This window comes from Ambystoma mexicanum, chromosome 2p (assembly GCF_040938575.1).
Source record: "Ambystoma mexicanum isolate Mex_15411 chromosome 2p, UKY_AmexF1_1, whole genome shotgun sequence".
Lineage (NCBI taxonomy): Eukaryota > Metazoa > Chordata > Amphibia > Caudata > Ambystomatidae > Ambystoma > Ambystoma mexicanum.
Window position 1 is genome coordinate 422,159,342 of NC_090923.1, and position 23,228 is coordinate 422,182,569.

At 44.3% G+C, this 23,228-nt stretch overlaps 1 protein-coding gene across 1 annotated transcript in view; it reads left to right on the forward strand.

Annotated features, from left to right (window-relative positions):
• The window catches only part of SLC25A26 (solute carrier family 25 member 26), a 1,812,191-nt gene that overhangs the window by 1,109,972 nt on the left and 678,991 nt on the right, over positions 1-23,228 (forward strand). The window contains exon 6 of the mRNA XM_069643784.1: positions 5,962-6,006. Within this exon, the coding sequence (XP_069499885.1) occupies positions 5,962-6,006 (45 nt within the window). The remainder of the gene's footprint in view (positions 1-5,961; positions 6,007-23,228) is intronic.

Below are 23,228 nucleotides of genomic sequence, written 5' to 3' on the forward strand. Positions count from 1 at the left end.
ATGTTATGGAGCTGTGTGAGGGTCAGAGATTTTTGGAACAAAGTCTGTGAGGTGTGTGGAAGAATTATTGGTGGAGGATCTGTTTTGGATTTTAGGACGGTAGTCCTCTTGTGATGATTCAGGGTTGGATGATGTTTGCTCAGCCCTGAAAAAGTGGATCTATAGGGCATTCATTGTGGCCAAGAGATTGATTCTCCGTGGATGGAAAGGTAGGGTCCCTCCGTCCTACGAGGAATGGATCCAAGAAATGCACAATTTGTCAAATTGAAAAATTGATTTACAAACTGAAAGGTAGATTGTCTGCATATGAGAAGATTTGGAATGTGTTCAATGATTTATTTTAGTTTCCTTTCGATTTTTTTCATTCATTTCTGTACAATAGTTTGATGAATTTTTTGATTTCTGTATTTATGTATATATTATAAATAAATGAATATAAAAAAAAATAGATACATTTGTCCACCAGAGCCAGGTTCACACTGTAGTTGCCCGTAAGTGGAATGAGGATCTGGGTGTCATCTGCATAGTTTGTGCAGGTGACGCCCAGATGGTCCAGCTTATCGAACAGAGGTTTCGTGAAGACATTATACAATGTGGGCGAGATACATGAGCCTTGTGGTACCCCACAGGTAATGAGGATAGGGTCAGCCGTGTCAGTTGTGGTAAAGACTTTCATAGTCCTATTATTCAAGAAGGATGTGATCTATGTAATGGCATCCTTGGAGAAGAGGGCAGCGCTGGCCAGATGTTTACACAGTACTTTATGGTCGACCAGATCTAAGGCGGCCGATTGCTCAGGGAGAAGTAGGAGGGCGGTTTTACCAGAGTCTTTAAGGGTGTCAATTTCGGGTCTTACGGTCTAGTATGGCTGTTTCAGTTCCATGTAGTGGCCTGAAACCTGATTGGCGGATGCCCATTAGGTGATTAGACTCGAGGTGTTTCTGAATCTGGATATATGCCACTTTATCCAGTATTGTAAGGAGAAATGGTACAGTGGTGATGGGGCAGTAATTAGTGGGTATAGCAGGGTCCAAGGTTTGCTTTTTTAGAAGGGGAAGTACCCAGGATTCTTTTAGGTTCCTAGGGACGATCCCTGACGAGAAAGAGGCATTGATAAGTTTAGCTATGAAGGGGGATAGTTCTCTGGCAGCATCTTTGATAAGATGGGCTGGGCACTATCCCACTTGCAGTTGGACGGTTTGAGTGAGGTGATAGTTTTTTCAACCTCTAGAATGGAAACTTTAGAGAATCTGAAGCTTTGAGCAAATTCATTGGCACCCTCTAAGGGGACTGCAATCCAACATGCAGCATCTGATATGCTCTCAAAAATAAGCTTTGATGAGGACCATGACTATGAATATTTTGATTTTTTAGATTTTTTGACTGCTGATTAATTTATATTTAGGACATCTTCGAAAACAGTTTTTTCTCCCCATCATTCCTGCTAGGAAAATTCAACCCCCTTTGTTAGCCACTTCAATAACGACATCAGTCACATGTCTTATAAAGATGGCTTAGCAGCACCACTTACTTCTTAGGTCCTGCCCTCCAAATCTTTTTCGCAAACCTTGGTTTCTCATCCCCCACTGCAAGCACTACTTAGGAAGAAAATATCACTACAGAAATAAAAGCACATGCAGCATCTGCTCACATTCATCAGAATGTGGCATTTAGAAATGTTTGAAATGGAATCAAATTGAGAACGAGAATAATTGTTATAATTGTAATGTTAATAAACCATTTAGATCAAATAAAAAATAAAAGGCATCTGAAAAAGATGACTGGAAGCAAAAAGTTATTTTAGTGTAAGTGAATTTTACAACATATATGAGATATTATTATTATTATTAAGATATTTATTGAGTACAAACCTAGCTTTGGGAAGCAACAGAGAGCTTTCAATCATTGGGGGTGAAATAAGCAGAGAAACAGGTAGCTAATAAAATGAAAGGTGGAGGGTGGGCAATTGGTAGCAAGCAATCTACAAGCAACCAGAGGAAGAAAGAGTGGGTAGCAGATCACCCAGTGTCAGGTTGGGTTGGGATTGCAGGGTGTGTAGACAGAGGTATTAGGGAGGAGGCCTTCCGTGAAGAGGAGGGTCTTGTGTTCTTTCTTGAACTGTAAAAGTGAGGGGTGAGTCTGATGTTGACAGGGAGGAGATTCCAGAGTCTTGGGGCATATACAAAGAAGGCCTGTCTACCGGTTCTTTCCTTCCTGCACTGGCAGAGTTCAAGTCTGCACATGTACATACTTCTGGTGGATTGTAGGCCTCTGGAGAGACTGAGTTTCTCAGTTTGATAGCTTGGGGACTTCAGGATAACAGCCTTCTAGATAATGCAGCAGGATTTGAAGATGATAGAGGCTTGCAGTGGCAGCCAGTGCAGTTCGACGAGGGTTGAGGTGATGTGGTCGAATTTGCAGAGTCCTTTGAAGAGTCATGCTGCAGGATGCAGGACACCTCTCAGTGGTGCCTGGGTAGTCACTGGAAGGCCTTCCAAAAGAGTACTGCCACCATCTAGGTGGAAGTGGACGAAAGCTTTAACAGCAGATCTGAAGTTGATTTCCGGGATGAAGAGCTTGATTTTGCACAGGAGAGAAAGTTGGTACCAAGCCATTTGTGTCTTCCTTGCTAGGTCTTGGATAGGTTAGGTTGCAAGTAGGCACTGGACATCCAGGACTAGATCAATGTGAGGCAGGCCTCGAGCCTGTGGAGGTCTTCGATTGAGGATATCTTGAGGTAGAGTTATGTAACATCTGCGTATTGGTAGATGTGTATGTTGTGTGGACCGAGAAGGGTTCTGAGCTCTTCCAGGTAAAGATTGAGCTAAGTGTGAAATATTGTCAATTCTCCGCAGCCTCACAGGGATCCGTTCCCTGTGTGGCTAGGGAGGTAAGCCCACTACGCACCATTGCCCCTGGGGGGGGTTGGCATGCGGGACCTCAAAAGGAGAGACTCCCCTGTTGGGGACAAGGACTCCTGTTCTGTCAAGGAACTCCTGAAGCCCCTCAATGAAAATTCCACAATATCATCAGGAAGTCCTGAGAACGATCCCACCCAGGTCAGTGTTTGTTATTGCAACATCACAAAACAACCAACAGGAAGAGGAAGAGTCTGCAAGACATGAAGATTACTCATGAAGATGCTGCTGCCTCACCAGCCAAGACTCGTATGCAATTTAAAACCTACATCAACTTAATTTAAAAAAAATGTTTATCCAAACACATTTACAAGTAAATGTATCAACAGGGCAAGTAGAATGTTGCCTAAGGTATCTAAAGTGAGTGCATAGAAACACTTACCTGCCTCAATTTCAGAGGCATCTTCAGTAAATCAAAATATTAAACAGTTCTTTTGAAATAGGTCCATGCTATTTATGCATTTATAAGTTGCACAAACTAAAATAATGATGTGGCACAGATGAGTATTGTTACTCATCCTCTTTTGACTAAATGTGAGTGTAGGAAAGTCAGGTTGGGGGGGCCCTGTTTGAGAGCAATTTTTGGACACTGCTGGGGCTGTACAAAAAAAGTAATGCAACTGTGTTCCCTTCTCATTCGGCACCCCACCGACCCCATAGCCACCATCACTCTCTGTTCTCTCCATGCCTTCATGCAATCGTTTCTTCCCTATCAGCTAGAGACTTTGCCAAGTGGTTATCATCTGGGATTGCAAAAATGTGTGGCCTATTCATCACGCTCCTCTCCCTCGCTCCCTGACACCCCCCCAGCTTCTTTCTCATCCACACTTATCACTGCCACCTCTGCTCCTTTCTTCATACCACTTCCTCTGAATGATCACCAATCCTCAGGACTGGCAGTCCTGCGCCCCTGTCAATCTGGATGCCATGCAAACTGTCAAGAATCTTGCACCTCATACCTGCTCTTATCTCTCCTCACTAGTCAGTCTCTCTTTCCTTTAGGGTCATCCCTGCCTGTTTGAAGCTAGTCTCTTTCTCAAATTCTTAAGAAGTTGACCCCATTAGTTCTGAAAGCTATCGGCTTGTTTCTCTCCTCTTTCATTACTCTAAAATCCTTGAATTAATTTTTCCTTAACAAAATCTCCACCTTCCTAGATTCGATTAGCTTCCATGGCCCTCCTCAACTGGTTTGTAAAGCCTTCATTGTTCCAAAACACATTCCTCCCTGCTTCCAACTTTCTGTCCCGTACAAACCATAGTAGACTATCCTATATTCTAATCCTCCTGGGCCTCTCTACTGCCTGTGGCACGGTAAACCACTGCACTCTTTTAGACTTTTGCCAAAATTGGAATCCAAGACACCACTCTAGGCTGGATTACCTCATACAGCTCTCATCAGTCTTTCTCCATTTCATGGAACATGGCCACCTCTGACGTGACCCCCTTTTTGGTGTTCCCAAAGCCTGGTCCTTGGCCTTTTTGCACTTCTCCCTTTATACTGTCTCCTTCGGTCAAGTGATCCCCTCTTCTGGATTCTGCCAACACCTTTTTGCAGATCACATGCTAATCATTGTTTTTTTCTCACATTTTCTCCTGACCGTTCTACAGGCATCTCTCAATGCCTCTCTGCGATCAATCACTCAATGGCAATTCAATGTATGATGCTAAAATCCTCCAAGATCAAAGTGATCTACCTTCCAATCCAATGGCCTTCCTCTTCTTCCTTTAATCATCTAGTTTCCACCTGACTTGTCTGACCCCTGCTGGAAGGCATGCAACCTTGGGATCCTCTTTGACAGCAACTTAATATCACAAAAATCCGGAACCCCCTCGCAACGCACCCATAACTCTTATACACACCCAGGTACTCCATTGCCTTAACTACTGTGCCAGCCCCCTCCTTAGTATTACCCTCTACTCATTCACATCCTTTACTCCTCATCCATCTCCAAGCACTGCTTATAAAGCAGCTACCAAACTCCCCACTACTTAGCTAACACTTCGTCCTCCGACGTTACTCCATGCATTATTGGCTCAACTACTCTGTGCAACCTCTCCATTCTCTGACTACCCTGTGCTTCCCCTTGCTTTTGCTGCTTCTGCCCTCCTGCCACTCTTTTAAATCTGCCAACTCCTCAGCCTCAGAAGGAACACTGTCTACCTACTATCACATTACTCCCTCTCCCGCGACTATCTGAAAGCTAACATCACTGTACATGTACTGTCTCACCCATACTATTGCTTTCATGTCTTATCCTGTCCCTGGTTACTGTACCAGCTATTCCTCCTCATTCACTGGTTGCCACACTTTCCTCCTCTGGCTTTGCATTCAGTAAAAAATGTGCAACACTTACCTACTCTTCCTGGACTTTGGTTTCCCCCCTCCTCAAGTTGTTGCTGTAAACAGAGAAAACCGGCTCATTTTGAACCGCCCTTTTCTTGTTTCCTTTGCAGCCATATTTGTTTAGGCATATTTCCTTCCATAAATGGCCGTTCAACCGTAAGTATCTTTTTATTGAATTGACATTTAAAACCTTTGGCACATCAGTGATTGTGTTGGGCTGCTAATGTAACAATCAACGGGCGGGGATGCCGATGTGTAGTAACGGTGCAGCTGCTCTTGGTGTAATGCCCTGTCTGCCCTCAAGCCATAATCTTGGGGCAAGGCCATTACAGGCAATCACCTAGGTGATGTTCACCTAATTATATGGTTAGTCTGTAATGCTGTAGTATGTACAGTAAACCTTTCAAATAAGCAAACTCTTTTTTTGATAGAGCCGCCATGTTTGTGATAAAACATTTGCATGAGCTGTATTTTTGCTGGTAGCCCACATCAAATGTCTCTTCTGTCCTGTTGCGCAAATTATAGGTAATGTAAAGTATATATTTTAAAACAACAACCACTTACAGTAGCAGCAGTGCTGAGGTACAGATCACAGATGAAACGAGATTAAACACTCTTCTAATCCGTAGATCCATTTGAAAGTATCCCATTTGACCTATTTCTCAATCCTTTAATATTGTTTTTTGTTTTGTTTTTCAGATTCCATTCTCTGTTGTACAATTTCCACTTTGGGAGTTTTTGAAGGTATGGTGTTATTTATGATTTTAACGTTTATGCAGTTTGTACACCCATCAGAGCTGAACGTAGAACTACTTTAAAGTGATCAAAATAATCCTTAAAAGGAATGTGATGCCCAACAGTGAAGACTCTCGTGAAACATTTCATATAGAAGTATTTTTCGGTGAGTTCTTAATATGTTAGGTTCAGAAGAGGGAATTCTTCAGATCTTTGAAGAAAAATCACATTATGAGCTATAGGTAGACAGATACACATTCATTTTTTATTTGTTTTTTGTTTTTGGGCTGTCAACAGCAAGTGTGGCTGTGTTGCTTGTGGCTTGGGACCTCCTTGAAGAGTAACATTGGGTACGGAGGTAGGTTGGTTAGTCTAAGATGCATGACCTAGTAGGCGATGCTGCCTATTTATTTTTCAAATTTCTGTTTATTACAACTTTTTTAAGAAACTGTTACCAGAGCAAAGCTCTCCACTTGAAAAAACCCACGCACATTATAAGTCCACACATTTTCAGAGACTGCATCACATAAAGTGGGAATGCCTTGAATGTTCTCAGTCTTGGGGAGCTGAAGATAAAGAAGAAAAGAGCAGAGCGGCACGAGGCTCCATGCATTATCAAGACAACCTCAAAGGTCAGTATGTACAACACATTGTCCATTTGACTTTCCATCTAGCGCCCTCCCATGATAACCTATTGACCATTGCCTATATGCAATAGGCCCTTTATGCTAAGCATTGGTAGGTAAACGTCAGTATCTTTCTCTATACAAAACGGTACATACATCTATGACCTCATAGGTACAACACCACTTCTAGTCAAGAAACATTAAACTGTCCCTCTCTCTTCAGAGTCCTTCGTAAACGCTGGGTATCGAGAAGCACTTTTGCATCCTCAAATCTTCCATTCACAAAGGGCTACATTCTCGTTAACCTACATATGCAATTATCCCACCCCCACTGATTACCCAGAGAACAAATGTCCTATGAATGTGGCCCATATATTTAGAATTAGGGAAACTTACGCTTCCTTCCAGCCACACTATATACAAGCGCTGGCAGACGTGGGAATCGGTTTCAAAAGATCTTCTGCTCTTTCCACATCCCAGAAGATGTACTGCTTACCATTCCAGGTGACGCATAGCTTGGCAGGCCGCAGTAGACCAGCTTTCACACCACGCGCCAAGACGGACATTTTTCAGGGAAATGTCTTTCTCCTCTTCTCTGTTGTTGGCGCTACATCTGGGTAGATCAATACTCTATGATCCTGGTATTGCATCAGCATTTTTGCACCTGCAGCTTTCAAAATCCTATCCCTGTCGTGAACATCCGAGAGCTTGACGATAAGTGTCGACCCGACAACAGAGACTCCAGGTCTATCTGGGAGACACTTCTTGATCTTGTAAGATTTGTCAATTTAGATGGGTCGTCCTCTAGGTCGAGTTCTAGCATTTCTGGAAGGCAAGTTGAAGCAAAGGAAATTTGGTCATTCACTCTGATCTACTTCACCCTCACAACGATTTCTAGATACTCCAGCCTGTTCTGCATTGCTTTATTCCCTTTAATCATTGCCAGCACCTCAGTTTCCAACCTCTTCACCACTGGGTGCGCCTGGGCCCATAGTTGAGCCATCTCTAAAGATATTTGCTCCAATGTGGAGGTTCTAGAGTCTAGCTGGGCCACTTTTTTATTCAATTTGCCAAATTTGCTCTCCAACCCTGACATTGATTTTTCGATGCAGTCCAACACGGCAAACACAAGGTTTCTCACGGGCGACGTAGGTCTAGAGGCGTTGTGACTGAATTACCTATAGGTAAGTCGCATGGTGTGAAAATCGCATGGTGTGAAAAAGTAAGAGTCCCCTATTTTGCCCTTCTTGTTTTTCCAAGTTGCCATTATTGGACTCTTAGTCCCTCAGGAACATATATAAGTGCTGGTAACTTCTAATACCTTGGTCTGGACCCACAGTGCCCCCAGGAATGAAGTAGGTTGTTTAGGTGTCCAGTGGTTGGAGCACATGCAGATCAGTGCTTCCAATAATCATAGACAGGATGAAAGGCTGTTATGCGCTTGTTAAAAGGGACCATCTCCAACCATTTTTCATACCAATGCCCACCAACAAACTCCAGATGCCACTGCTAAAATGGCGAATTATCGATCGTTCAGCAGGGAACCACCAACCTGGGTCGAGCCCTCAGCTTTTGGTAGGTACTGCAGTCCGTCTGCATCCTCTGTTATCAGTCATCCCCCAAGTCTTGACCCGCCGCCCCACAGGAAGGTGGTGCTATCACTGGAATGTTCTGGTGTTCTGACTTACCCGCAGCACCCTGGGGAACACGAGGCCCACCACCTGTGCCCAAGCCAAAACCAGATCTCAGCCGGACCGGTAACGGCCTTGTCCTCCTTCATTTCAAAACTCGTCTGTGCTTATACTGGAGCTCAGGAGTAGGTAAGGTGCGTTTTTGCATGGATGCCATGGGGATGGATCGGTCAGACTACTTCCTGCATATGGGTGTGGGCGGAATGTGTATTTCCTGTGAATGAGGAATCAACTCAGTGGGCGATAGCTGACCCTGATGCATGCCCTGGCACAACTCACTGTAGTATGGCTGGCTAACCACCTTCCCTCTGCCTCGGTCAGCTCACATGCATGTCCATGGGCCCCACATACACTGTGCAGGTCTCCTGCTAGAAATGTCTTGCATAAACCCTATGGACAGAACAAATACCCAGATCCGCCAGTGCTGTGAGCGATCTGTCCACAACTGGCTTCTCTCTGAAAGCAGGTCCCAGCAATACCCTCATGTCTGGGTTACGCCGTTATCCAGCATCTTGGGGTCAGGCAGCCGTGCATTCTCGGACTTCCGCTGCTTGTCTCGTGTAACAGTGGTGAGTCATTCTCCCGGTTTGGATCGCCAGAGTCACCATGTCAACAGCCTTGCCTTCCACTACCTTTCAGTCGAAGTTTCAGGAAGAAAAGAGGGAAATCTGCAAGTGCCAGTTGTGGGAGCTCACAGGCTCTGCTCTGCTTCGGTCGCTATCTTGGCCACACCTCCAATGATGCCTATTTTAAACGCTGTATGAGCATTCTAGCTGAGCAAGTTATGCAGTATTTTTTGTTTAAATCACCAAGTGTGCTGCTAAGTGCAGAACAGACTTAAGAGTATAGTGGTGGTTTAGGGAAACCATAGTAGATTCCATTGTGTAATTTTTGTGTAACAATTTTGAAATCATCCATTATGTTTAGCTTTCAGGAGGATTTCAAGGTGTTTTTTGTGCATCTTCAGACATGTGGAGTATCAGTGAAAGTTTCTTGTCAATTCTAAGCATTTATAATAGGAGAGATACAAGAAGGAAGAGGTTTTTCAATCCGGTTTGGAATGTAGTTAAGCTTCAAGACAGGGTTAGAACTCCAGATGTTAAAATCCAGGTTTCCAGAACTTGCAGGTAGATATGTGGCTTGAGATGGATGACCAAAGACCTTGATGCCCTGTAGAGTGTCATCAGCCTATAGGTGTAAGGAGATATTCTCTAGTATGCCTTTCATTGCCTTCTTTTATGGGTTCTATAGCATGGGGGCAGTATCAGGAACTGTTTGACAGGAGAGCATTATATCTGGATGTAGTGATGCATTTGTGTGGTGTGTAGCAGTGTAGACTGCAGAAATGTGTACTAGAGCCATAAGGCATGTATTTCCGTCCTCCAAAAGTAGAATATGGTTCAGTGCCTGCAAAGGAGTTGTCTCCATGCTACAGATCTGAAGTCTGATTATTGTGAGCCGATGAGGCCTTGAAGAATATCTGATCAAGCACCTGACTGGAACAGCCTTATCAATAATTCCAGAAAGTGCATCTCTGGGGGGCTTGGCCAGGCGTCGGGAGCATTAGATGTGATCTTCCCGAGCTCAGCTAGCCCACATATATCCTGAAAGATCCTGTTTAGGCCCCCTGCCAGCGGCCCCCACCCGAGTGCACTGCATTGCTTACCACCTGGTACAGAGTTTGTGAATCCCAGAGCCCGGGGACCAACAGAGACAGAAGATTGGAGGGCTTGACGGCCTTCAATACAGGCCACCATTTTGAGCATGCATCGACTGGGTGGTCCGAAAAGGGGGACCTTGGAGTAGAGAGTCTGGCTGCAGTGGGACTGCAGCCAACGAAAGGCCCCACCGGCGAAGGCTGACGGAGAGAGGTGCCGCTCCACCATCGTGGCGGCGTGGAAGCCTGGTCTGGGACCGGGCTGCCACTCTGAGCTAAATGAGGAATGGATGTCGGCATTAAGAGGAGGATCGGAACAGAGCAGGAGGAGGGGACAGAGAAACATAGAAAACATGAAGAGGCAACAAGTTCCCCCAAGCATGCTCCAGTGAAAGGCTCAAGTGCACAGAGCAGTAAACTTAATGGCAGGAAAGGGGCTAGCCATACCCCATCAGTGAAAGAGCAGTGAAAGAGCAGCAGAGACTGACGGCTGTGTCAGTGAGGCGGCTGGAGTGGCCGGAGGCAAATCTGAAGTTGGGTGGCAGCATGCAATGTGTAGTGCACTGTTGCCCTACAATAGTAATACTAATAACTGGGGCCCTCAACAAGCTTCAGAGAAGGAAAGCTAGCAAGAAATTGTGCAAGGCACTCTGGGGGAAAGAACAGTGAGAGGAATCTAGTGTGGTCAGGGAATGTAAAAAAGCAGTGTGCAAGATGCGTGGGCATCAATGATGGTGGAACAAGAGTGAACTTGCCGGCATGCAGGTAACACAAGCTATGGGAGAGGGTTCCTTCGACCCTAACCACTGTCCATATTAGACCTACATATCAGAATGGACAGTTCTGTTTTTCTTACAGCCATCAATAAACATCTTGATGAAAGGGCAACAGCAAAGCGTTGAATGCTACATTATTATTATTATTATTATTACTGGGCCTGCGGTAGCAGCCCAGTAGTTCTGATTAAGTTGCTCCTCTAATAGGAAGAGCACTTATTGGGTGGCTTATAACTTTGCTCCCTCTGGACAAATCCTCACCGAACTTTGCAGAAAAAGTATATGGCCAGCTCTGAATTTCTTCTCAAAGTTTGGTGAGGTTTGGTCACTGGACGGATATTCACCAAATTTGCGGCAGGAGCGGCGGCTTGGTCTCGAAAGCGTGCTTTTGTAAATTTGGTGGAAATCCGTCCAGTAGTTTTTTTTTAAATGACAAAAAAGTTAAAGAAGTAGGTGCAAAAAAATTAGTCATATCTCTGTCCTGTCCACGGACACACTTCCCTGTTCGCACCGCGGACAGGGCACCGATTGGTCGGTGGGTGTGCGTCATGTCCACGGACAGTCAACATGTTCTCTGATTGGTTGAAGTGAAGCGTGAGGTGCGTCACATTTTCTCGATGCACCCGCCATGTTGGATCCACGGACATCCACAGACAGCATGGTGTGGAACAGAGCTGGAATCCAATTTTAAGGAGTGTGTTGGTGTGGAAGAATGGATGGAGAGGCTGGGGGAGTGAGAGATGGGTCAAATGCTGTATTTGTTTAGATGGGAATAGGCTGTTATGTGATTGCGGTGTCCGCAGTCACCGCGGCTGTTCGCGGACATGTTGAGAATCGTCCAAGAAGCAGTCTACTGGGGGCTGGGTGAGAAGTGTGAAAAGCAGCAGGGGTGCAGAGAGGATCTTGCTGGCATTTGAACCTGTGTCCTGTGAGTACGTTTCTCAATTCTAGGTCCTGTTCATGCTCCCACTGCCTCTTTCTTTTGCTGCCCTTTCCTAGGCATTGCTTCTCTGGCCCGGCATCCCTCCTCCCCCTAGATTTTGTTCTAGGCCATCTAGTCTCTGTGTCTCTCTCTCTCTCTCTCTCTCTTTCTCTCTCTCTCTCTCTCTCACACACACACACATTCTCTCTCTCACACACATTCTCTCTCACTCTCTCACACACATATTCTCTCTCTCACACACATTCGCTCTAACACACACACACACACACACATTCTCTCTCTCTCACTCTCCAACTTTTACTTCAATGAATTGAGGGGAGGGGGGAAGAGGGGTACATAGGCTCCAAAGCTCGAGCTCCCATTTCTGATCATTTTAAAAAGTTTCATACCGGTAAACCATTGACTGCACTAATGGGTATTTTATTATGCTCTGATGTATTGGTTTTGGGTAGTTGAATTTTGGGTGGAAAGGGCATGCATTGAAGAGTCTGTGCATTGACTGCAAGTACTGTATTAGCATGTCAAGTGAAGTGGATTGGGTTTTAGGTGGTTGTGTTATGTTTTTGGGTTGTAGTCAGTTGGCAGGTGTTTGCTTGCATGGGTGTGTTATGCTGCAGTGGTTGTGGCCAGGGCCTAGAGTCTTGGGTGCATTTGTTCATGCACCCAAGACTCTAGGCCCTGGCCACAACCACCACAGCAAAACACACCCAGGCAAGCAAACATTTTGACTGTGGTATGTGGGCTGCATAGGGGGTATGTTTTCAAAGGTTTGTGTATTGGTTGCCAGTAGTGTAATAGTTTGTATAGGACAGTGGACATGGTGTGTGGTAGTTGGTTTGTTGGACTGTGTTTAGAATGTTGGTATCTAAGACATCAGGCATTTTGGGTTGTAATTAGTGGTCAGGTGTTTGCTTGCATGGGTGTGTTATGTTGCAGTGGTTGTGACTCCAATCATGGTATACTTACTGTTTGCTTTGTTGAGGCTGTATGCAGTGTTTTGTCCATGCCATGCACCCAAGATTGTAGGCACTGGTCACAACCATCGCAGCATAAGACACCCATGCAAGCAAGCATTATGGGTTGTGGTGAGTGGTGAGGTGTTTGCTTTCATGGGTGTGTTATGTTGCAGTGTTTGTGACTCCAATCATTGTATACTTACTGTTTGCTTTGTTGAGGTTGTATGCAGTTTTTTCAATGTATGGGAAATTGGACCAGACATTGGGGGTCATTATGAGTTTGGAGGTAGCCATGGTGCAAATAGCACAATGGCTGCCTCCAAACCCGTGTCTGGGTCCGTGGTGTAGGAATGGGGACTTACCGGGACATTCCAACCTATGCGGACCCCGTAAGTCCCCATTCCGCAAACCATTCCCCATTCCCATTCGTGCCCCCATAGGGCTCAATGGGAATGGGGAAGGAGCTAATAACGGGCCCGCAAATAGCGGGCTCGTTATTAGCTCCATGGTCCCTTAACGGGTCCCACTAAGGGTGGCTGGTAAAACCAGCCGGCCCTAGTGGGACCCGCTAAGGTACCTCAGAATGCGGCGGTAGGGGGTTAACGGCACCGGCATCCTTACCGGTGCCCTTAACCTCCTACCGCTCTACTCGGAATGACCCCCATTGTTTGTTCATTCTCTGTGATAAAAGAAAAGATCACATGTTAGTTAAGGTACTTTGTAATAAGGTATTGCATTGCATAGCAGACATTTCTGTACTTTGTCGACCCTCATAGTTTGTGCTTTAGAAGCACTATGCTTCAAACCAGTGTACTGTGCAATTTGCCCAGTTACTGCATTTGTTTGTTTTTCCCACAGACCCAATGATTTTACAATCAATAAGGATTAAAAAAAATGTTCTACATTATGGTACAATATTTTTCGGTGGTTTTGATTTCAGTAGGAGGAATTGAATAGGTGTATGGTTTTTGGTTTGGAAGTAGTGGTAATATTGTTGTATTTAGATACCAGTTGGCGTATTCTAATTGTTGATTTCTTGTTGCATTTTAGCAGTATTCGTTTATCTGTATGGTTGTTGCAGAATTTTGAGGCAGTTAGATACCTGTTAGCGTATTTTAACTGTTGAGAGTATTTTTATATGTAATAACTGTTGTATGGTTTCCTTAGAAAAATGTATATTGCAGTTGTCTGGTTGTAGTAAGATACCGGTTGGTGTATTCGAACTGTTTATAGTTTTTCACTGTTAGATAGCTGTTGTCCTATTCTATTAGTTTATGGATTTAAAGGTTGTTGAGGACATATTATAGATGTTTATACTCAGGTTAGTGAATACATTTTGGTCACAAGAATATTAAGTAAGCAATTACAAGATTTGCTGGTAATCTTTGTTTTTGAGTAATGGAAGTATCATTACATTCGAACCATCCACATTTCTTTTTCATGTATGCCGTGTAGTGACCTGCATTGGTTGTAGCTCCTGTGTGGTAGATTATGCCTACTGTTGTGAAGGTTTTCTTACTAAGTGATACTTTGTGTGAATCCTGTCAGCTTGCAGTTGTTTTTGGTACCATCTGCATTGTAACATAAAAGCATTACTATTACGTATTCACTATGTGATTGTATTTGTAAAGTGGAACGATTATCAGAATTGCAAGTAGTACATAATCTGCCATGGTTTGCATTTTGTACAAGTTGCTGAAATGGAATGGATTCACAGTTTGGTATGGATACATACACAAAGCGTTCATTAGGGATGTGTTCCTGTGCCACATAGTTGCAGAGAGTGCATGTATGTTTCCATATGTATGAAATCTGGACGATTTCATTTATAGGTATGTTTTTGTTTTCCAGTACTTGTAATAAGTACATTAGAAATTCTTGTGGATCTTCTTGTGTGTTTATAGTGAATCTGACCATTCCAGCACAGTATTCCAATTTCTTCCTTATTCCAGAAACACTAAGTGTTGTTAGGGTTGTTGGTTGTATTTCTGTGAAGGACTAACATTTGCAAACATAATTGGTCTGTCCCGTTTAAGTAAATGTTTTCAATTATTGGTGTCAATTGGAATAGAATATTGATTGCTACATTTGCATAGCAATTTACAAAAGTTGTATTTGAAAATTTGAATGGACCAGACAGTTCTCTGTCTAAGACATTTGTTGGAAGTGTGCGTTGTTTCTTTGAAGATGTAGTTGGTTTTGTTTGTGCAGTAGTTTCTTTGGTTGTGGTCATTGATGAAGTATTAGCTTATTTTAATTTCTTTGGAGGTATAATTGTTCCTGTATAATTTGAGTCTGAACTAGTTTTCTTTTACAAACTTTTGCTTTTTGAGGAACAGGGTAGGTTTTGAGATGGGTGCGTAGAGTGCACATAGTCTATTGTATTGTAGAATGCAAGGAATATCAGCATTTACTTTTCTTGCATCAAAGTTGACTAAAAATAGTCCTTCAAGTGTACGTAGGCGTGATAGTGCTACATAGCTCATGCCTTCTTTAAACACTGTGCTGCCAATATCTATCGCAGCTTGATCTAGGGTAAGACCTTGTGATTTATGAATGGTGACTGTGTGTGCTAGAGATAGAGAACATTGTTCTCTGCGTACATACATGTCTTTGAAAAGAAGGGCTCGGGCTGTTGAGCGTCCTATCCTTTTAACCTCTGATAGTTTGTCAAAGTGAATATTGACAACCTGAATGTTGTTGTCACGTGGGTATGTTTGAAAGCTAACAACTGTACCAAGTGCTCCATTAACTAGTCCTTGCTCCATGTCAAGGTTACGTTTGAGCATTACTTTACAGTTTAAAGATAATTTTAATATTTTCTCTAAACCAGATGTGTTAGAGATAGAGTTTTTTAAGGTATTTAGTCGTGCTGTGTCTTGTTCGCACATGGGTACTGTCATAGGGTGCACATCCAGTTTGTCTGTGGAGTAAATTTTAACTATTGGTTGCATTTCTTTGTTCAACATTGTTTCATTGAATTGTGCACAGCTTGCAAGAGTTGGCATCAAGGACATACAGTTTACATTTTTGTGTGCTAATTGTTCCATGATATCCGTAGCACATGAGTTATGGATGTATAGGTCATGGATGCGTCTGGTATTCAGGATACTCTGTGCTTCTTTATATAGAACACCAATCCGAATACTTTTCAAAATGTTGGCATAGGTGAGGTCTGCAGACTGACATCTCTTTTCAGTTAATTCTTTGTATTGGAAATGTTGCCAAATATTGACATTTCCTATGCTGCCAAGAGTTTTATGGCATAGTTTGTGCCCTAAGGTTTTAAAAATAGGTTCTCCTTTAACTGGTGTTAATGGAAGAAGATCTCCAAAAACAATAATGTGTTTTCCTCCAAAGAGCTCTTCGTAGTCTGTTTTGAGGACTTCTTGTAATCTGAGGTGAATCAAAGACAACATTATGTTGGAGACCATGCTCACCACATCTATTTGCACCATTTTCATTTGTTTCAAAACTCTGCATAGTTCCATTACTGCTTCTGGAGAAAGTTTGTAGTAGTCTAATTTGTTTTGGTGTTGTACTGGAAGGAGTAATAATCAGTGTAAAGTGACACCACCTATGTTGTAGGCAACTAAACCCGTGGGGGCAGTTATACCAGCTGACAGTTTGTTGTTTGTCAATTGTTGGAGGAACTTTCTGATGATTTTTATTAAGAATGTTTTCCCTGAACCAGCTTGACCACTCACATATAGCAGTATAGATTTGTAGTCTTGGCAGGTACAGGTTTTAGTTTTGTGCTGCATACCAAGTTCAATTTGTTTTGTTATTTCTAGGAAAATGCTATGCTGTTCATTGTTTAATTGTGATTTGAGTATAGCAAAGTCTTCTCTGGACTCTTCATACTGGTACATGGTGTTTTCTACTTCAGTCATGGCTAATTCAGCCTCATTTGCTATGAGTGGTTGTCCAAGTGGTTCTTGGCTTCCTGTAAGATAAGGTTGGCTGCTGTCAGGAGTGTCTATATTTATTTGTGCTTGGAGATCTTCTTCTTGTTGCTGTTCATTGTCTAACATTATTTTGTACTGCGAAACGTTTGTCTTTGAAAGCATCTTCATGGGCGACATGGGTATCTCATAAATCTTCTTCTTTTCTCCATGGTTTAAAAAGTAGTAGTAGAGACATGTAATACAGTTGTTTATGTTGAGGAGTTTTTAATGACAATTTCATATGATTAATTAAGCTTCATTTGGTAAGTTTCACTAGGCTGCCTTCACAATTTTTGACTTTGTATCTACCTTTCTTCTCATCTGGTTTAATATTATTTTTGTATTTGAAGTTTTGGGCTATGTGGTATAGACACATGGTTTCCAAAGTGGTACTCCTGTTTGGGTAGTATGTGTTTAGTACATTGTTTTTCAAAATGTCTTGGCTGTTGGGATCATTTTTGGCTATTGTTTCTATGTCTTCACATGATTTGAGAACTCTTTTTCTGGATTTAGCAGGACCAAGGCTTAGCCATACTATGTTTTCAGATTTTCCATACAAAGCAGTACCGGTTAAACAGTCTGCGGCTTCGTAGCAGCTTCTTTTCACTTTTGTGACCAGTCCCAGTGAAGTGCAGGAGTCCCCCGACGTCCTCCCTCTTGTCCCCATGACTGAGGCTCAGGAACAGCAAGATCTGCAGGAACTGCTTGGAACAGAAGTCTTCAGCTGCATATTTTTCTTCAATATAAGGTACTGTGAAAACCTTATATACCTCAATTTACCTCTCACTGCGAAAGTGCGTGATACTTTGGCAACTTGCAGGCCTAGTCGGCTTGTGACCCAATATCTGAATCTTTCTTCTATGAACTATTGTGAGAACCGTGGCAAAGACTTTTCCGTTTAAATACCAGAACCATTTTTACTTATACAAGACTCTAGCCCATTGACTTTGGCCTACCTATTGCATTGGAACAACTCCTCTGGTGAACTCAAACTATTTGCACTGTTTAAGAGTAAATGCAAAAAACTGTGTTACTTTAGCTAGTATCATGCGCCCTTGTCATGGAGGAGAAAAAGAAAAACAAACACTGCCTCTTATTCTCCAAGTTGTAGGCTTTGAGCTTTTAATTGTGCATTGATTCGAAAGATTGCCCTTTAAGATTACACGTGTTTCGACGTCTGCGTCTTTTTCAAATCAGGGCTGATCAAATTCCATTAACAGAAATGTCATATTCATTACAGACGTAAGAAGAAAAAAGGAATAATCATTGTATACATGTTATAAATCAAACACAAACAGTTTTATGCACATATGTTAAAGGATGGCCATTGAGGGAGGGGGTAGGGTGGGATTGTTAAGGATAGTTGACAAAAGAAAGAATGCAACAGGTAATAAAAATGAAAAGGAAAAAAGAGAAAAACATACATGAGAAGAGACGATATCCTATTCCACTTTGCAAGACATATACGATGTAATTTTTATAATTTAAAAAACCAAAAAATGGGGTTTAGATTTCTTCTTACCTAGTCAGTTCGGTTTACAATTCATAAGTTGAATACTTAGATTGGATAGTCATGGGTTAAATCCCTAAAACAAAAACAACATGTGTCCCATTAGTAAGCTTTCACGCTTATGGTTAATAAAGTACCTTTAGTCAATGGAGCTATACATTGTTTAAAGAGCACATACATTTGTGGGTGATTTTAAATTTGCCGTTGTGAATTGTCACAAATGGCTAATCCGTTAATGATTAATGCTGAATAAAAAAGCAAGGGACCAGGTTTCCATTTAATTACCATGGTCTTCCAAACTGTATTTACACTCCAAGTGATTTTCCTAATGCTAACAATCGTGCTTCGCGGTCTAAAGTATTGAGCAATAGCGATCGTGTCACCACGTGTATTCCACGTGTCATTCCATTGTGTGAGTGAGCCCTCCTGTGAAAGCCCCTTCAGCACGCTTACCTGTTTGTCAGCGTGTGCCGTTTCAAAGAGTCCCCGTTCGTTCTAAAGCTGGGTTACTATTGATATTGTGACCATAGTAACTAGATGGCTTAGTAATACTACTGTTTTTACCAGGTTCGTCCAATTCCTTTTTCCGATTTGTAGCGGATTTCAAATAATAGGGCATTCCAAATGTAATTAAAGACTTGCTCGCGTATTGGGTGAATTTTAGATGTTGAATTCCCAAATGTAATGTGTTTTTTTAAACGAGTCTCAATTTGCTGGTGTATTACAGGTAAATACCATTACCATGTGCTACATTGTCATAATCTAAGTGTATAATTTGTGTTGTGTGTAAATACAAATTTAATAAGGAGTATGAAAAAATACAAAATTTAAAAACGGATGCCTCAGCATCTCTAATAGTCCTTTGTTAGTTTCTGATATCGCGGCCATGTTTTGGGAGAACAATGATTGTTTAGTGTGGGAATCACGCTCTCTTAATGCATAGGGGCATTGTGCCGATTTGAAAAATGTTACAATGGGCACGTTTGTGAGGGGTTTTGGTGCAGGGTGGGTTTCATTACTGACCTTTATGTAAATTGATATAAAGTCTGGAAAAACTTGTTATGAGAACTTTTTTGCATGTTACACATGTATTTATAAAAGGTTTTGAGCGAATTACAGCATTGACCGGTGTTTAATATTGAATTGATTCACAAAACACTTATGTTAAAGGTTTTAACCTAGTGTGTGTTATTAAGCATATTGCAAAGTTGTAAAGCGTACATAACTTATGGATGTCAATGTTAAAGTTCAAGACCTGGTATATGAAACATACTTATGCGATTTAAGCCCATTTTAAGTTTTTTTTTTTTTTTTTTAGAAAATAGCAATGATGAATACAAGAATTGTTGACCATTTAGTGCTGATATGAATATGAAGATTGTTCTTTCATATTATCTTTAAAGAAATGAGGCCATCTCATAATCTGAGTTCAAGCCTCTTTCCACTGCACGGAATTTGCAAATTAATTTCGCTTCTTCTTGCCGCAGTTTAGCTTCAAGGTCTCCTCCTCTTGGTCCCAGGGTCACTTTTTTAAGTCCAGGGTCACTTTTTTAAGTTTAAGAGTAAGTCTATTTTCGAGGGGATTGGGTCCTACGACGTATTCCATATCTACGACAGGTAATCAACACAGCTGTGCTCCTGTGGAAAATGTTCTGCGTCCTGCGTCGATGACGTCAATACGCTGTCCTTGAGGGCCTCCGTCGAGCCGACGTCACCGGATGTTATAAGTAGGACGCACGATGCCCGTAGCCTCAGCTCCATTTTTTCCACGAACGTGTTCGCTTCGGAGATCTCGGCGCGCCTCGGTTCTTCTGAGTTGTTCTATCGGTTCTTCGAACCAGTTTTTTGTGAAGATTTCCATGATGTCTTTGTGTTCTTCTATCCCGCGGCCGGGTTTCAAGAAGTGTCGGGACTGCGGTTCCAAGATGCCGCTGACGGACCTGCACGACGCCTGCCTCTGGTGCCTCAGTGAGAACCACGCCACGGACGATTGTGACGATTGCCAGGCGTTAACTTCGAAGGCCATGCGGGAACGTAAGAAGAAGCTTTCTGTCGGTAAGGTGTCCAAGCCCCGGAAGTTGAAATCCACTGGGCTTTCAACTGATGATTCGAGGAGCGACTCTCCGCATCGTCGGCATACATCCGGGGGGTCTCGGTCCCGGAGTGGGTCCCGCCATTCCTCTGCCTCTTCGAGGCACTCACGGAACTGCCGTCATCGGTCGCCTTCCCCGTCCTCGTCCGAGGACTTCGCCCGTCGGCGGGTTGCTTGTCCCACCAAGCATTCCACTCCTGCGGAATGGGATTCATTCCATAAGGAGATGATGGTGATTTTTCAGTTGCAGGGCTCCGTACCGTCTGCGCCGTCGAAAGATGCCGGCAGGGAACATGCTAGAGACACTGTTCGCACACCTTTAGGCTCGAGCGGTCGTCGCGATCACCGGGAACCTTTGAGGTCCCTTTCAGACAAGGTGGATCACTCTAGCCATGCCCGCTCCAGGTCCCGGTCCTCGACGTCATCGAGACTATCAGAGCCTGTGAGGTCGAAGGACTCTCTCGAGGCTCTGCCTCAGAGGAAGCCATCAACGCCATCGGCACCGAGGCTGTCGAAGGACACGCTCGGGGCTCTGCCCTTGAGGCCTGTGTCGGAGCCATTAGCGGCACGCTCGATGTCGATGCCGATTCCAGTGACGCGTTCAACGCCTTTTGAGGAGGATTTCTCGGCGGTGCCCCGGAGACCGGTGGAAACCCTGAGAAAGGTGCTGGCCAAGTCCAAACATGTGCCCTCATCGAGGGATTTATTGCAGCCTCCTGATTATATTTCTGAGGTGGATGAAGGGGCCGATGATGGTATGGTTCCTGAGGAAGTTCCTGATGACCTATTATCTGGTCATAGCCAGTTAGAAGACCTGCATCAGTCTTTGCATGACGCCAGTGGTCTGGACACCTCCCCGGAGGTTGAGTTTGGCAGGCCTGAGCCGAGTACACATGCTGAATCCTCGTACCGGCGCCTCAGGTCGAGAGTTAACGAATATTTGGGGTGGTCTGCGCCACTAGGAGATTTTCTGCAGGATGACCTGTCAGACCTCTTGGACCAAGGTCCACCAACTGACCCGGTACTGCCATTCCATATGGCCTTGCAAAGAAGGGTGGCTGCAGCTTGGACTGCTCCGGAGAGTCTCCCGGCAGTGGGCAAGTCTTTGCCGAAAAACTACCGTCCTGCCAGTAGCGACGACAGCTACTTGACTATGCACCCCACTCTGGAGAGTTTGGTGGTGCAGGCAGCTAAGGCCCCGGCAAAACAGGCATCGTACCCTACCATCCCTCCTGATAGGAACGACAAACATTTTGATGGCTGGGCGAAGAAATTGTTTTCTTCAGGGGGTATGGCTTTACAGGCAGCCAACTCAGTGTGTGCCTTAGCACGTTTCACTCATACTCTGTGGAATTGTGTCTCTTGGGCGGCTGAACATATTCCCAAAGGGGAGGAACGGGATGGCTTTCTTGCTCTTGTTCAGGATGGCAAGGATACCATGTGTGAATCCTTTCAGTCGAGTCTGGACGTGGCAGATTGTGTCAGCCGGTACATGGCGGCGAGCAACGTAATGCGCAGATTTGCGTGGTTGCGGAAGTCGGGGTTCGCTCCTGATGTGCAAGCCTGGCTTCTCAACATGCCCTTTGATGGTGAAAATCTTTTTGGCAGCAAGGCTGACGAGAGCATTGAGAGATTGCAGACCTCCAAAGCTGCACCGAAGTCTTTGAGCGCTGTAGTTCGCCAACCTCTGCCTTTTTGTCCTAGGGGACAGCAAAGGAGGAGAGGTTCCTTTAAGTACTACTCTTCCTTTGGTAGATCGAGAGGGGCTGCAAGTCAAAGGGGCCACTGTAGGAGTGCCAAAGGTGGAAAACAAGGTACTCGAGGTGCCAGAGCAGCTCGGGCAGTTACCTCTTTACCCTCAGGCACTGCTGCAGCCGCTTCAGCTCAGTCATGAGGCCATGTCCCATGGTTCGCCGGTTGGGGGGAAGGCTGGCACAGCATCTTGTAGAATGGCGTGTCATTACTTCAGATGTGTGGGTTCTGGAGATCATAGCCCACGGCTACTGTCTTCCTTTCCGGCAGAGGCCTCACACAATCCACCAGGAAATCTCTCTTTGAAGAGTCCGGATCCGCTCCTTGCGCGGGAAATCAAATCCCTGCTGGAGAAAGGCGCCATAAAACTGGTGCCTGTAGCTTAGAGGAACAAGGGATGGTATTCCCCTTATTTTTTGATTTCGAAGAAAGACGGGGGATTGAGACCCATCATGGACTTGCGTGGTTTGATCAAGCCCTCAGGAAGGACAAGTTCAAGATGGTTACTCTATCTCAAGTCCTCCAGGCCCTTCAACTTCAGGACTGGTTGGTGTCTCTCGACCTCAAGGACGCTTACTTTCATGTGCCAATCCATCCCAAGCACAAGAAGTACCTGAGGTTCGCGGTTGGCGACTCACACTTTCAGTTTCGGGTCCTGCCGTTCGGATTGACCTCCGCCCCGAGGGTTTTTCCACCAAGCTCATGGTGGTGGTGGCAGCGTGTCTCAGGAAAGGGGGGATTCACGTCCACCCCTACCTGGACGATTGGTTGACCAGGGCGCGCTCTCCCGAGCAAGTCCTGGATCATCTGTCCGTCACCTGCCACTCCCTTCACAAGCTGGGCTTCTCCCTCAACTTAAAGAAGTCCCACTTGACGCCAACCCAGCAGCTCCAGTACAAACCGAGCAGTGCTCGACACATCCCTGGGGCAGTGTTTCCCTCCCCGGGTGAGGGCTCATTACATTCTGCAGATGGTGCATAAGTTTCAACATGCCCAGAGTCTCCCGGCGTTTGAGTTCTTGAGGTTGCTCGGCCTCATGGCATCCTGCATTCTTCTGGTGCCAGAGGCCAGGTTGCGGATGAGATCTCTGCAATGGGCCCTCAAGATCTAGTGGTCACAGTCCTCCGGCAGGATGTCGGACTCCGTTCAGGTGCCGCCCTCAGTCGCCCAGGACCTTCTGTGTTGGGCCGTCGAAGGCAATCTGATGAAGGGGGCTCCATTTTGGCTACCCTGGCCGGAGGTGACGATCGTGACAGATGCATCCCTCACAGGATGGGGAGC